The sequence below is a fragment of the Astatotilapia calliptera genome, chromosome 16 (genome assembly GCF_900246225.1).
Source record: "Astatotilapia calliptera chromosome 16, fAstCal1.2, whole genome shotgun sequence".
NCBI classification, from domain to species: Eukaryota; Metazoa; Chordata; class Actinopteri; order Cichliformes; family Cichlidae; genus Astatotilapia; species Astatotilapia calliptera.
In genome coordinates, this window is record NC_039317.1 from 30,683,769 (window position 1) to 30,699,871 (window position 16,103).

A 16,103-nucleotide genomic window follows, 5' to 3' on the forward strand; every position below is an offset into this window, starting at 1 on the left:
CCTTCTCTCCTTTGGCTCCAGGGTCTCCTGGGGTTCCAGGGAAGCCTGGAGGTCCTTGAGCACCCTGTATTGAGAAAATCATCATGTTAGGGCAGTTGAGATGTTGTGAGATGCCTATTCTGTATTTAAAGTCATACATTATTAAAAACAACTTACAGTTTTTCCATCCTCACCAGGATCACCCTGCAGGATGAATAAAGAATGACATGAGTTAGAAGTCAGACTAGTATGTAAATAAATCAGGTTGGCCACAGATTTTAAATTCAGGGCCCTGTGAGTAGGATGTAGAAGTATCTCACAACAGGAACTACTGACATTCAAGCAAACTGATGTGTTGTCAGATTAATTAGCTTCCTTAGTTTTCTTGTATTTTATCAGTTTGTGTTTTCTCAAGTTTCGGTGCTTTGCACTCTCTCAGCACTATGTGAAAACAATCAGAATAATATATGTAAACATGCAAACCGTGACAGATACAGTAACGTTGGTTCAACAGTAACAGCACATTTGTTGTGTTTGGTATTTTCTAGTAAGCAAATAATTTTCAGTCCACTAACTGGCTCTCCATCAGCTCCTGGAGTTCCCTGGGGTCCTGGTGCTCCGGGTGGTCCTCTGGGCCCGGGAACTTTCGAAACAACTGAGCCGTCACTGCCGACTGTATACTCGGGTGCAGGTCCTGGAGAACCAGGGGGCCCCGGGGGTCCAGGTGGGCCTGGCTCGCCCTTTACACCTTTATATCCAAAGCCTGCGCTGCCCTAGAAATGGAAAGCATTGTTGCAGGAAAAACGTTGAAATGTAATATTCTCACTGTTTGTCTTTCTAAAGTGCATCTGTAACATTCTTCTCAGTGATAACAACTAGAGAAACGATACAAACAGTTAAACTGGATTTGTAAGGCACTATTTTTGGAGTGTGGCTAACATTTAACAGCTAAATGTTAGCTACTTAAGAGCCCAAATGCATCACTGGAAATCTAATGCACGTTAAGAGGTTTGAAGCAGAGTTGTTCACCCAAGGAACCATGAAGAGCAGGCACACCCATTTAATTTTAGTAGTTTATTACATTTGTGTTATTCAGCGACCAAAATCATAGAGCTACAAGTGAGCCAGAGGGAAATCTCTTACTTACCTTTTCTCCCTTTGTCCCAGATTCTCCCTGAAAATAGAAGAGACAGTAAAGTCAATGATGAAACAATTTCTCTATTTAGACCTGAAAAATAGCAGGCATGAAGCACATCCCCAGTGTCTCATACTGTGGCTGAGGTGGCATCAATAGAAATCAAATCCAGAATCAAAACCACATTCACTTAAAAAAAAATGCTACACATGATCATATTTCACTTGTTGCATGTCAGTTTCACAATTTTGCCTGTGCATAAATTTAGATCACCTCACTTTATGCATGTGTGTCATGGCAGAAGATAATGAGGTCAGTATAGATTCATTTTGATTTTCTCATTTTCCGTGATCATTGTGCATTTTGACTTTCACAATTACGAAATAAGAACACAAATGTAGTTTTCTTTCAGAATAAAATGAAAACTATGACGCATGAAGCTGTCTGTCAGAGTGTTTGTTTCTTTGCCTAAAAAAAACTTTCTAGACTATCAGAAGTTAAGCAACCAAACTTGGGACACACGTCCATCTCTGAAGCCCCTGAAGGTTCTCATCTATGTTGGACATTATTATATCACCATGATGCTTGGCAACCACTTAGATGCTAAAAACAGCCCATTTTATCCAACAGCACCTTATAAAAGCATCCTGTCATTCTATTTATAGCCACAAATGTTTAATTATATTATATATTATGTTCCCTTGCAAACACAGAGCAATGTGCTAAATTAATTATTTTCAGCATATCAACAACATCTAGCACCCCCCAATGTGATAAAGTACATTAGTTTGCCAGTAGCACAAATAGGCCAATCAACAAAATACAAGACTGTCAGTAATGTGTTGATATTCCATTAGAAATTTGCTGCACCCTCTAGTGTTCCTTCAGGGTATTTTTACCACATCTTCTTCACTGCTACTCTTATCTTTTCCAACCAATGGTAAGGCTCTTGAAGTGTGGCTCTTAGTAACAACTTATGTTAAGATAAGGAAAGGATACACTAATGTATGCTTCATTCATCAACGATCGTTTAATGATATAGCACATAGAGTGAGGCCGTGAAAGCGTTTTCATTTAATTTGAGCCCTTAAAACGTGGACAAACATTATTACAACTAACAAAGCTGACATAACTTCATAACCCAATATAAAAATAACAATTTTAAGCCAAAACTCACTATTCTACAGACAAACGGTTGTGCTGTCCAAACATGCATCCTTCAGGAAGCCTTAAATAAGAAACTGTTTCAAGCATCACCAGGTAACTACATTTATTTTATCCACCATAAAGGCTGAAACGTGTCTTTGAGTCCAAACCTTGTCTCCACGGGATCCACTCCTTGAGCTGGAGCCTGCTTCTCCCTTCGGCCCAGCTGGACCCCTCTCTCCCTTCTCTCCTCTGTCCCCTTTGTCGCCCTTTTGTCCTTTAGCCTCGACTGGCCCGAGAAAAACAACAGCAGAGGGGAGAGTCGTTAATATCCTCATGAAAACCTCTCAAAAATGAGTAACGACTGTATCCCACATCCCAAACAATAAACAGGATATTTCCTGCTCCCAAAAGAAGAGGAAGGGGTAAAAGAAAATTACTTTTTGCCTGATGGCGCATGAATCTGTGTGTGTGCACAGCCATAATTTTCAGCCACGCAAAGGTTTAACGGTGGTCACACCCACATGCACAGATACCATGATGATATTCACGTGTGACCGGGTTTGACCTCCAACTGTTCTCAGTTTGAACATGAAGCTGGTCACTTTTAACAGTGCTCACATGCACAGCAAAATGATGCCCACTGCAAGAACATCTTTAGTATTCCAGGTTTAAGAAAAAAAAAATAGCTGGAATAAAATAATGCCACAAGAAACAGCATCAGCAGCCCAAGCCAACAGGAAACTATTCCTGCACACGTCTTCAGTTCTCTAATTTGTTTAAGAAATTTAATATTTCTTAAATATTAACTTTTTCCACTTCCTTGCTCATTCACTCTTAGTTCTTCTAAATTTCTCTGTGAATGTAGTTTTTCAGGGCATTACAGCCATCAATGCCCAAACTTTAACATTTCACCACCGTTAATGAATTCAGAAGCATTTACGTATATGCATGCACTCCTGTACCTGTTTGCATGTTTAATCCATGTGAAGTCGTGCTTGATAGCTACACATGCCATAAGCAGAGCATCTCGACAGACAGCAGAAGAGATGCAGGATTTGGATGCTTTGTCTGTGTTTTTAAAACTCCCCTCAACCCACCTTGTGGCCCGCGAAGGAAGGGGCTGGACTCCACAGAAAGTGAAACGTACTGGGAGTCCCTTGCTGAACACAATATAAAAATACAGTGTAAATGACGTTTCCAGAATTCCTCGAGTCAGCTACAAAGTAGTTTTGGGACACAAGCCAAACATTTTGTTCATTAAGCTCTAATAGTAAACAGTTTTTTTTTTCCTGTGTCAAAAGTTTTGTTACTGTTTTGTCATCATCAAGCGTGGGTGCAAACCAGAGCCATTAGCAACATAATGCTTGGACATGATCTGCAGCCTACCTGAAAATGCAACGATAGTTAGGCTTGGGCAGTACTACAGTGAGAGTACACAGAGTGCTTAGTAATCCAAACATATTTTGGCTGAATTGAAGTAATGTATTATAGCACACTACATAAAAACACCATCAGAGGGCAGTATGTACTAGTAAACAGCTGAGCTAAGTAAACTGAACGACTTTAAGATTAGATGAAGCATAACTAGGAAAGTGTTGATAAACTGGTGATTAAGGTAAGCCAGACAATACAGAAAGCCTGTAGCTTAAGAGGGCAGCACTTTAAAATGGCGAAGTGGCCAACATCACTAACTCCTGGGCAGGTGTCCAGATGCAGGCAGCTGTAACAACTTGTAGTCTACTAGGTTTCATATCTGTTAATTCCAGTCACAAAGTGGACCTTAAGACTTTGTTTATGCCATTTGTGCCTTTTAGAGCAGTTTGAAAATGATATAGTTTGCTGTGAGATATAGACCTTTCAAGCAGTTTGTGCTTCAGGCTTGATGACTGAACATGTCGCATTTTATTCGTCTCTTACTCTGCACTACTTTGAGTATGTAAGTGTGTTTTTGGACTGTGCACATACAGTCTAAGCCAGCGGTCCCCAACCCGGTACCGGTCCGTGAGTCGTTTGGTACCGGGCCGCGAGAGTTGAGGCTCAAGTGTGAAATGTATAGTTTTCAGGGTTTTTATAGGTTTTCAGCTTTATTTTGTCATCGTTTTTATCGTTTACTCGGTTTTCCTGGGTCTTTTCACGTGTGTTATGAATAAATTTTCTTTTTTCGGTAGCGGTACTAGTTTTATTTTGTTGTATTTATCCGCGACACCTTAAAGGCCGGTCCATGAAAATATTGTCGGGCATAAACCGGTCCATGGCGCAAAAAAGGTTGGGGACCGCTAGTCTAAGCCCTTGATTATACTTTCTACAGCTCAGAGTCGGATCAACTGGGGCCAGAGTGACATAAATTCTGTCATGAGATGGTGAGCACGTGGGTCCATCGACTGACACTGTATCCTTAATGGTGTATAATCAAAGTTTAGCTAACAGATTAGCACGTGCTTCTCTCAAATAACATTTCTCCTGACTCTTAAAAAAGAGAAGAAAAAAATCATCATGAGGTTGGCTTTTTCCATCTTTTACATACAAAATTATCAATACTGTGATTTTTGATGGTTTCCACTTTCCCCTTTATTAATTAGTACACATACCACTAATGGTGTAGATTAAGTCTTTAACATACAGAAGTTAAATTATTATTTATACTAGCAGTATGTGAGATACTGCTAGTATATGAGGATACATCGTTCTGAATACATTCTTGTATAAATTCATCATGAAAGCAAAAAAAAAAACCCGCGAAATGACATTTTTGTTGTTCAATGAGAAATAATTCAGCTTCCATAGTGCATTACTGTTGACCACTAGATGGAGACATTTGTCAGCAAATCTGTTCCTAACGAGCCTGGACTGGTTCAGCTATGCACTTTAAACGAATATGACCTCAGTGGCAACATGTGGCGCCATTAAACTCCTCTAGTTATACCCGGCAGGTGAGCCTGTGTCAGCATGTGGAAGTGTAGAGCTTATTTTCTATCTTTGAAAGTAAAATAAATTTATTAAAGACACTGACATTCGCTAGGGGCTGATTCAAAAGAACCTGTAAAAACATGGGGGTTGCATGAAATGATGAACTGAAAATGAATAAATCCAAGTCTGGTGTCACATAAACTCACCAGTCTCATCATTCCTGGTCATCGGTGGGCGCGGAATGGGCCTCAAAGTTGGACGAGCCGTCTGCAGAAAAATAACAACATGACAGACAGAGATGCATATTTAAAAAGGGCAGGAGGCGACATTTGCTGGAAGCTGCACTGATCTTGCTCTAGATTTTATGGCTCAGTTTCCCTCCATCCACTCCGCAGAAGAGCCCTGGAAATAATCCTGCAGCCTGGGAAAAAGTTATCCTTGTTAACATTGATGCCAAACAACGGCAACCAAAATGAGTCATGTTTCGGTACTGCTGTGCCATTCATCTGCATTAATCTTTACAGACTATGCAGCCAAAGCTCTCTTAATAACTAACAAAACTGTTTCCCAGCTCTACACCAAACCTTTTGAAAAACATGATTGAGTCAACATGTGCTTTCCAAGTTAGAGAACCAGTACCAGATTTTCCTTCATTTACTGGCAAACTGCTTTTGTTGTCAAGTCGACTGTAATTGCCATTTTTGTGTTAATCGCTGTCAGACGTCTCATGCCTGGGTTCTGTAGCAGACCTCCTCTGCTGACGAGGAACACAATCCACGGTGCGTTCAGTCATGCTGTTGCTGCTGCCTTATCGGTTTGGTATTAATAGAAAAATGTTGTGCGAACACTGTTTGATTAGCAAGCGAATTACACAGTTAGGTCCATAGACCTGACTGTGTAATAGACAAAAATACAACTTGTGTAATTTTACTTCTGTACACCACCACAGTGGATTTTAAGTCAGTTAAAGTGCAGATGTTCAGCTTTAATTCAAGGCGGTTAAAGGTGTTGTTTGATATGTTGAGATATTGCAGACAGACGGAGGCAGTGGCCAAATCAACAATCTGCTACTTCAGTTCAGTAACACCAAAAGGACTGAAAGACCAGAACAGAATTATTTCCATAATTAAGAAAAACAACTCCAACTAAAATGCACATATCTAATAGAAATAGAAATACAGAGAATGTACAACCAGGGACAAACCCGTGGTTACCAGTGATTAGGCTTTGAAAACAATCTCTTACCATAATGATAAGAAGAGAAAAACATGAAGAACAAGAGAAACAGCTCGTGATCCATGATTTTCTGTCAGAAAGGCTGGAGGTAGGTGTTATGGCATGGTCCATATGTCTATGAAGGATGAATTGTGAAGTGTACAGAGCTATACTCTCTGCTTAGCTGAAACAGAGGTTCACACTGCAAACGGATAACGATCTAAAGCTTACTGCAAAAGCAACCCAAGAGTTTCTCAAGACAAAGAAATCTGATATTTTGGATGGCCAAGTCAGTCACCCGATCTCAACCCCAGAAAGAGCAGACTTTTCAGTTAATAAAGAGCAACCTGAAGGCAGAGAGACCCCACAATTAAGCTATGTGAGCAATAAAGGCTTAGAATTTGGTGTTGTCCATGAATTCTACATTTCAGGCAGTCATTAAATTCAAAGGATTGACAAGGGCAAAGTGCTCGCATACAAGCGTAATTAGACTCATGTCTTTGTTTTTGTCCCTTCAATAGAAAAGTTCTGAGCAGGTTCTTTGGACCTAGAAAAGACAGCATGCAGTCTGCTGACAATCCTGTGTTACTAAAATCAGCGGGCCTTAGAGACGCAACAGGAACAATTAAAGGTCAGCTGAGGCGAGGTCAGTAACGTTCCCAAAGCAACAGGAAATAATGCAAATACTCCCTCTCTTTGGCTCATTCTTCACCGGTGACACACCTCAGATGGTCACCTGAGGAATTCGAGCGGGGAGTGGGCTGAAGAATGTAAGAGAGAGGAGCTGAAGGGCCAGAGTGATGCCACTGTTGATAATTAACCAGTTTCCTCTGCGGGACAAACTCCTTCCCACTGCGTTTCACAGCACTGACTATGCCAAGAATCTGGCATTATTGACTCCTCTAAATTGCATCAATGTGATGGAGAATACCATACTTGTTCACTTCTTCACCGATCCATCATAGTGGGGGATGTCGGGTGGGAGGCTCATTTAGAACATAGTGTTGATGGATTTGAACCACACGACCCCCTGAATCTAAGAGCAGGTATGCAGCTCCCTCAGCAACGAGCATATCCCACCTCCACAGCAGTTTAGCCTCTTTTTTTTTCTCCCCTCTTTTTTTTCTGCGCTCTAAAGAATCACAGAGAAACTTCTTGAAATCTGCACATATTTGTGGTTGGCCTGAGGACGAAGGGAAAACAGCCCGTGTGTTTAGAAAATGCAACAAACAGGGTTTTGGGTAACTGAAGAATTAGAATTAGAAAGAAAAAGAAGAAGAAATGATCTAAATAGAAACAATTCACCAAAACAATGCTACGTCTCATTAAAAACCCCTCTGCAAACAAAATGTGAGACACGGTTACAGGTACGATGAAAAAGGAGATTTCTTCAGCAGTTATCTAGAAAGGCAACACATTGGAGTTACAGGTCATTTCACAACAGCGATCTCTGCAGATTTTTATCTTCGCCATTTAATCTAATTACATGATTTGGGTTCATTCAGTGTATCAGTCTGAATGTTCACCGTCTTCTCCCTTCTAAATATGAAATTGTGTTTTCACAGGTTCACGGTTTCATTGCTGAACAATTGAACCGTTATTTGCATGCTTTCATATCTAAGATAGTTGAAATGGGAGAAACATGTAGAGATAAACCCAGGAATCAAGTCCTCCCGTGAACTTTAGAGAGAAGTGTGCACTTGTTCACATTTAGAATTGATAAAATCCACCGAACTCTTGGCTAACGAAGAACTGTTTCAAGCATTAAACTCTTCTATACTCACTCCCAGCTGTGACAGCGTTAAGGATGACTGACTCGCTCTCCCATCTATCACCGTGAATTCCAGGATGACAAAATGGAAAGTCTCACTTATACAACTCTCCCTGTCTAACTTGTCCTTGCCCAGACTTGCCTAAATTGCACCAGTTGGACAATTGTGCAGAGTGTAAGTTATACTTTGTGTGAACAGATCATCATCATCAGATGGAAAACACTAACATGTGGGCATTAAATGCCAGCTGTTGTCTTTTAAATTGCGTTGTATATTATATGATGCTAGTAAAAGTCTGCGAAGGTGGAAAAAAAACCCCTTTGTAAATGCTGCGAGGCACTAAGGCAGTGAATGTAGGCCTGTAATGATGGAGATACTTCCGACTGGAGGTACCTGCCCTCTCCAACTTTCTTTCCACCCCTGTCAGTTCCTGTACACACGTTTGATTGAGAAACCAGTCAGAATAACAAAGCCTTGAGGCCGGGGGCCTCTAACTTGGATCAGATTTAGTCCAAATTGACATCTGGTTTTTCTAACGCTTCACTATAATTGTGAGTGGGAGTGCATGCGTGCAAGCACAGCGCATGGCAGTGCAGGGTGGAGGACTGTGCTAGCTTCTCAGCCTGCGTGGCTATCTGTGAGGGTGGGAAGATGTGAGTGGGTGACTGTGGAATCTATGAGAGTGAGAGAGACAGAAACCAGAGAGAGGAAGACAGAAAGACAAAGAGGTTACAGATAGAGTGACAAAAAGGGAGGTGATGGAAGTCACTAAAAGATAGTCGTAGATGATGCATGCGCAAAACAACATGAGCATGTAAGTGAACCCAGCAATGTTTGTGGGCCATGTTTGATCCATGTTACAAGTTGAACCAGCGATAGCTCCACATACACAGAACGTAACAGCTCAGAAAGCAATTATTGCTTTTTATTAGGGCACCAATAAACAAAAACAAGATCATTTAGAGTAGATTGTCTCTAACCTCAGACTAATGGTTCTGAAGCCTCAGCTCCGTTCACGTTAAATTGGACAGACCAGAGGAGGCGTGCTGCTTTGATCTGTGTGTTGATCTTTGTGGTTACACATGCATGCTTTCTCAAAAAAAGTTTTAAATAATACATTTATAAGACACTCCAGTCCAAAAACATAAGATGATGGATTAATAGAATGAGCTGCCTTAACAGGGACTCTCATCACATGGATGGACCCCAGCTGCATGGTCTTGGATTGCAGTTTGTAGCCCGTGTTCTGCTCTGCTGTGTTGCAGCAGATCTCAAGAGGACAACAGGGATTCTTGTGTCTTGGCCAGCTGTCATCTAAGACACTAGAGTTGGAGTTCATCTGACCACAAGACCAGAATGAATGTGCACCAAAGCAACAGTGGCAAGCTAGCCGGCCTGACATGACAGGAAGAGCCGAGCTACCCGGTTAGCTGTGAGTGAATGTTTGGGGGGAGAAAAAAAAAAAAAAAGGTCAAGACAACTGTCCACTAGTAAATCAGTAAAGCGTCAGTGATAAAGAGATGATTTCCAAATCTAGTTTGCTAACAGCTGACTTACCTGCATGGCAAGTTAAAGTTTATATGTGGAAAGCATACCTGGTCATTGTCAACCACCATGTAGCAATGCCTTAAATGACGCTCTCCTAAAATTTGCTTTGTAAAAGCTCTTTGTCCCTAAATGTATACGACAGAAGCAGCTCGTGTTCCAGACATCAACTCAGCAGTTTTTAATCTCCCACGGGGGGATGAGTGGTCACTCACTTATATCGAGTAATCTGAGACATCAGTGGTATATTTAACACTGAGTTTACAGAAGCACAGTCTGCTGCACACACTCCGTGTCTTACTTGATCACCGGCTTGAATCCTTATGATGTATTAATGCATTCTTGTGCACGTTTGATCCACAACTTTAAAGCAAACTCATTAGCATGTTTACAACAGTGCATCGAGAGGAACAAGCAAAATAGCAGTGCAGTCGATCAAGCAGAATGCAAAGTGACAAAGATAAACCTTCATAGGAACTAAAGAAACTTGAGAATACACAAAAGATGTTGCATACCGTCCATGTGTGTTTTTCCGTGCCTGGTCTTGGGGGTCTGGTTTCCACATAACCGCTTCCTTCCCCTGAAGCCTGAGGAGACCCATCATACATTTTTACACTTCATTTTATTGTTAACAAGACCACGCTCTTGGTTTTATTCAGTGCTCTGACCATTATAAACCTGAAAATGTCCTTTTTAACTGTGTGCAAAGAAATGTTCTGATCTGTGGGAGAGTTTTAATAAAATATGTGTGCATATATAGTTTAAGACCAGAAGCTCTTTCCTTCCTGCGCTCTCAGTCACAGCGTATGTGGCCTCTTTTGCTCGACCGTGTTGTGTTTATTGTCGTAAATCTAGTATTCGTGTTACCTTCTTGGCTAGGTTCCATGTTACACAGAATTTATGTCTGCATTAACACCAGTAAGTCAAAGGCATACATATTTGCTATACTAATTTAGAGTAAGAAGCTTTCATACAATAAACTCCCATTACATTCAACCTTTCTTGATATATCAGCGTATTTGATGTGTTGACAAAACATGGAAACAGCTGTTAGGTTGCCATTGGAGATAAAAGGCACATCCTGAAATGGGAAACCTGTGATTTCCCTCATCTAATCCAAACAACATCTAAAAGATTTGATGACAACAAGCAGTAAAGTCACAAACTTTATTCTGTCAGTAAAGACATGGTTTTGGTGGTCTGGGTGAGCAGAACAGCTGTGAATGTTTTACTAAATAACAGTTAAGGCTGCTGGTGGGCTGCGGCGAGGCACCTGTGTTTGTGTCTGGGTGGTCAGGGTCAGCGGTGCAAAGGCTGCTCTCAGACTTACAGCCCTTACAGATTTACTGGTGATTTTAACCCTATGATGCCCTTTGTATCATATTTGATACATGATTAATACTTGCCATAATTTCAAAATGTTATGGACAAAACTTTTTTTGAATAAAATTAACATTGTTGTTAACAAAAAGTTGCCAAAAACACCCGATGTATCAAATGCGATACAAAAAATATATAATAAAAATAATAGGTAGTTATAAGGTTAATAAACATCTCAGTTCCAAAAAATGTGAATTTTCTGGCTATTTTTAATGGGTAGGGTTAGGGATGGGTATTGATAAGCCTTTAACGATTCCGATTCCATTTTCGATTCTGTTTAACGATTCGATTCCTTATCGATTCTCTTATCGATTCTTTTTTTTTAAAAAGGAGAACACTAAAGTCGATTAGCTTAGAACTGTGTTTTATATCTTCTCTTTGAACAAGATAGAAATTTAGGAGTAACATGGCCTTACAAACCCAACAGTGAGATCTTAAGAGATCCACAGCCTACGGCTCTTCAATGGGGTGTCACAGGGTCCCCAGGAAAAAAAATGTATATGTAAAATAATAAAATAAATATTCTCCTGTAGCAATAACAAAGTTTAACATAAATTATTCTGTAGCAATTACACAAGAATATCCAGTAATGTCCCTGCCTACAATTAAACACATTCACTTACCAAAGTGAAATCGGGGGCATCTGCTGTGGCAAATGGGTGCAAGCCTTTGACCACAAACTTAGACACTGCTCGGTGACATTCGTCTATCCTGGCCTGAAAGGAGACGCTACCGGTAGACTGCAGCGAGAACTGCCAGCATCTGAGCCAGACTCTGTCTCTCTCATCATGGTTATCTAAATGCAACGCACAGTAATAGCAGGTTTTGTAATAAGGTAAATCGCGCTAACATAATGTGCAATGCTAATTGATTAGTTACCTGCAGTATTAACGGGAGAGGACGTGGAAACGCTACCGCTGCTGCTGGGTTGAGCTTCGCTAGTCCGGAGCGGATCAAAAACACGACATTCGTTGAACGCAATCGCGTGTTTTTTGAGCAAATGCTTTTGCATGTTCGTAGTGTTTCCTCCCTTTGATGAAATCTCTACTTTGCAAGTATTGCACGTTGCCCTGTTGTCATCCTTTCTCATAAAGTGTAACCAAACTTTTGAGCGTTTGTGCCGCTCAGGCGCCGTGTTTCCTACTGGGTAAAAGACGCTACTCAACGTGATGACGTCATTCGGGGCGACTGGAATCGATAAGGGAATCGTTTATAAAAGTGGCAAACGATTCCAAGGAATTGAAACAGTGGGAACCGGTTCTCAACAAGAACCGGTTTTCGATACCCATCCCTAGGTAGGGTCTTACTGGTTTAAGTGAAGTTGCATACTGAACTAAAGCATCAGTTTTAAGTAAAATGGCATCACTTGTGTTACTGTAGGATATCTCTTCCACGATTTGGCTGTTGTTATTTCCTTTAAAGTCATGATTAACTGATTCAAAACTGCAGAAATAAATCATTAGCTTTGGCTATGTCGATGATTAGCTGTCCATTCTTCTGCACACACATGCTGCTGGCTGTAACTAAAAAAAGATATCATAGAACAAAATCCCTGATTTGAGACTGTGATAAACATAATGTAGCAACTTTTTGGAACTGGCCATCTTGCCAGTTCCAAAAACTACTCCAGAGACAGTTTTATCTAGCTAGATAGCTAGCTAGCTAATTATCCCTGATATTAGTGGTTAAAAGACACAAGTGGTCAAAAGCTGGGACATTTCATTTTTTAACTGGGATTCAGCACATCCTTTAAAAAATTCTAATGTGCAATTATCTGAATTTGAAGCCTTGAAAATTACTTAAAACTTTTTATTACAGATCTTAAACATGGATCGGATTGGATTACTTTTACAAAGTGGAATTATCGTCAGCTTAATTTTTTTTAAGCCATACTGTCCAAACTATAAAGGTAGCTGCAAAATGACAAAAAGCGCGAATGCAAACTGTGCAGCCTGTTTAAATTTTATCACATACACATAGCATACGTTTGTCTGCCTCTTTATTCACAACAGGTAGCAACGTATATTTGATTTGACAGATTTCTACACAAGGTGGACTTCGTGATCGAACACCAAAAAGATTTGGGTCTACTAAGTAAATGTGTAGACCACTGCAGTATGTAGCCACTATTGTGCACACATAGCTAATGCTGGTAGCATTGCATTTATCAGAGTTGAATGTGGTGTGAGCACAGCACCCTTTTTGTAAAAAAAATCAAACTACTAATACAGTTTTAGAGGAAAACTTCTGATCAAATAATATTATACTGATATTTGTGGCACTTTGCACCATGCATAACTTTGAGTGCATGATGCCAGATTAGTTTGCAGGCCAATGTTAACGTTGTCACCCAGAGTCACCTTTCCTTGGAGGTTAACATCCACACCTTACACAATGTTTAAACTGGCATTCTTTTGACTAGTCACCAACCTGGAAACTCTATGTGAAAACAGCACTGAAGCTTTACCTCTGTAAACACTTTCCTGACGAGTTTATGCCATATGTCCAGTGAGTTCAGTGTAGTGAGTCATCCAGTATGTATGTGATAAGTTGTTACTCACAATGTCTGAGTCATCTTCATCCTCCTCACAGTGCCTGCTGGCAGCAAAGGGATCTCCCATCACCCTCAGCTCACCGATCACGCCCTGTTGCAAAACATGAATGTGATATTTAAATGTTTGATGATAAAAGAACAGTACAGCTCTTCTTCTCACATATACAACATGTACAGCTGCCAGAACATGTATGCTTTTTCTTTTTCAGCAGTGCTTTGATTTAATTATATTTCTTAGGGAATTCCCCTTCCACAAAATCAGAAGGGCTATTGATGTCTCTGTCTGTGAAGTACCACTATCTGTGCCTCAAACACACCATCTGATACGTTCCCACACAGGACACTCACGCAGATAGCATTTTTACCGTCTTCCTGCCTATGAAAGGCTCATTAGCTGTGCATGTCGAGGTGGTCTCTCTGCTGTGGCATTATTTGAAGTCAACTCTTCTTCAGGACACATTTATGTCCCAAGAAAAAGAGTCAAATGGATTTTTTAAGAGAACTTTGAAGATAAAGAGCTCTTTGACATTTTAACCCAGTCTCTCCACAGACCTTTAAGGCCTATTCAGTAACATTTCCATACTGTGGATGTCCCTTTTAATCTTTACTGCTTCAGATCTTCACAATAAATCTTCGATTTTGTTCACATGAAGGTCAAAACTTGTCACTACAGCATGTGTTTTCTGATGAACTTAAAATACTTCTAAATCCCCCTTTAGAATGGAATGTCCATTTTCAAAATGCAAAATATAAATATTTAGATGTTTGCAAGAGCTTGCCAAGTCTTGATTTGATTAAGGAAATTAAATTCACAAGACCTCTGGAGCCCTAGGGCCATGCTCAGGTCAACACATAACACATGGGGGAAAAAAGTCCTCAGATTATTAAAAAAAATTGCTTTAGGATTATATATATGCTTTAGGTTTTCAGCAACATATGCAGCTATCGTCAGTCATCAAAAAAGACTGAAACTAGTGTTACAGCTGAGAGAGGAAGCGAGAGATGATTTTCCAACGGGGAGATGGCTCGAGATTTAAGGGGTTTTAACCAGATGGGACGTAGTCGTTTGAAAAAAATATATATATACATATTTAACAAAATTCTATCTTGTATTATCATTTATGTAACAATTTCATTAAATAGATGCTTTTAGCAAATGGATGTGTTAGACAAATTATGTTGAATATGGAGCAGTAGTTATCGTAGATGGTATATGTATGCACGATGCTGTCATGCTTTTCAGATATATTTCAAAGTCAGTTCAAAGTATCTAAGGTGGAAGACTTTTATTTCGTATTAACAACATTGAAAGTGTGATCCTTTTTAATGGGGTCCTGAAATGCATGTTACTATTTTCTTTGAGAAGACAAACTGATGAGAGCATTCTATAAATGTCTAAGCTAACTCGGCTAGACTACACACCTTTGGAGGAGGAGCTGCAAGTTCAATTCCCACCCGGTATCCAATAAGGGTCCTGGCTAGACCCCCCCATGCTAGAACCAAGGCCTGGATTGGCACGGCTATGTCTGCAGCCTTTCCGCAGCTCAGACACAAGCATTTCACTACATGTTGTACTATGTACTATATATGTGACGAATAAAATTTGAAATAAATTTGTGTTGGTGTTCATATACCTCGAACTTTTAAAGAAGTGGTGCAGCATCTACCAAAAAGAACCACGGCACAGATTGGGTATCAAGAATCATGTAAATCTGCTGATGTTGGTATGGACTATTACATTTCTGGTATTTTGATGTCCGTGCCCAAAGCACTGTTCAAACGTGATTGGTCAATACCACAACAGAGCGAAACCAGAAAGCTTCCAGTATACAAGTCTGAGAGCAGTCTGGGACGAAGCTGAAAACAGTGCCCATATTAGGCAAATCATTTTTTCCCTTTTTCTACATTTCTTTTCCATTTCATTTTATTTTCTATCAGTTTCCAGGGGAACGTAGGAGATTCCGTCAGTCTTGATGGATGTAACCTTAAAAAAAGTGGAAACTGGGACAAAAATGATTCACTTATACTTATATTTGTCTATTAATATAAGGTCATGCATGACTTTCATGAGTGTTGTCTATTAAGTGTTGAAATTCAAATCTAAAAAGCTTCCATTTTTTATTTTCCAAAAACAAAATTGCACAAATGAAAGATTGTTCCACACCCAAAAGGGTTTGGTTGAATTGTCAAGGCTCAAAGATATAAATCTTTTCAGCGATTTTAATCACAACTGTTACTAAAGAGTGCATAATTGCATTACATGGATATAAAACAATCACTCTGCAATGATTGATTGAGATCTCAAGTATGAAAAATAACTCAGTTCTTATATTGAGTTCTTCTCTTGTTTTTTGTGTTGATAAACTTAAAATAATTGCATGCTCAGAGGCAGAATGAAAAATGTGTAATTAGCCATGGTTGAACTACTGCAACCCCTGCAGCTAAGGCCGCCAGTTGTGGTGGCCAA

At 40.0% G+C, this 16,103-nt stretch overlaps 1 protein-coding gene across 8 annotated transcripts in view; it reads right to left on the bottom strand.

The window, feature by feature from the left end:
• Nucleotides 1–16,103, bottom strand: part of col18a1a (collagen type XVIII alpha 1 chain a) — a 78,394-nt gene that overhangs the window by 15,775 nt on the left and 46,516 nt on the right. For 6 of the 8 annotated variants that reach the window (XM_026143766.1, XM_026143765.1, XM_026143764.1 and 3 more), the window contains 9 exons: nt 13,644–13,727; nt 10,218–10,289; nt 5,377–5,437; nt 3,361–3,423; nt 2,431–2,549; nt 1,127–1,153; nt 555–752; nt 157–183; nt 2–64 (listed from right to left, as the gene is read on the bottom strand). In XM_026143766.1, the coding sequence (XP_025999551.1) occupies nt 2–64; nt 157–183; nt 555–752; nt 1,127–1,153; nt 2,431–2,549; nt 3,361–3,423; nt 5,377–5,437; nt 10,218–10,289; nt 13,644–13,727 (714 nt within the window). The remainder of the gene's footprint in view (nt 1; nt 65–156; nt 184–554; nt 753–1,126; nt 1,154–2,430; nt 2,550–3,360; nt 3,424–5,376; nt 5,438–10,217; nt 10,290–13,643; nt 13,728–16,103) is intronic. The other 2 variants (XM_026143762.1, XM_026143760.1) reach the window with 1 other exon arrangement.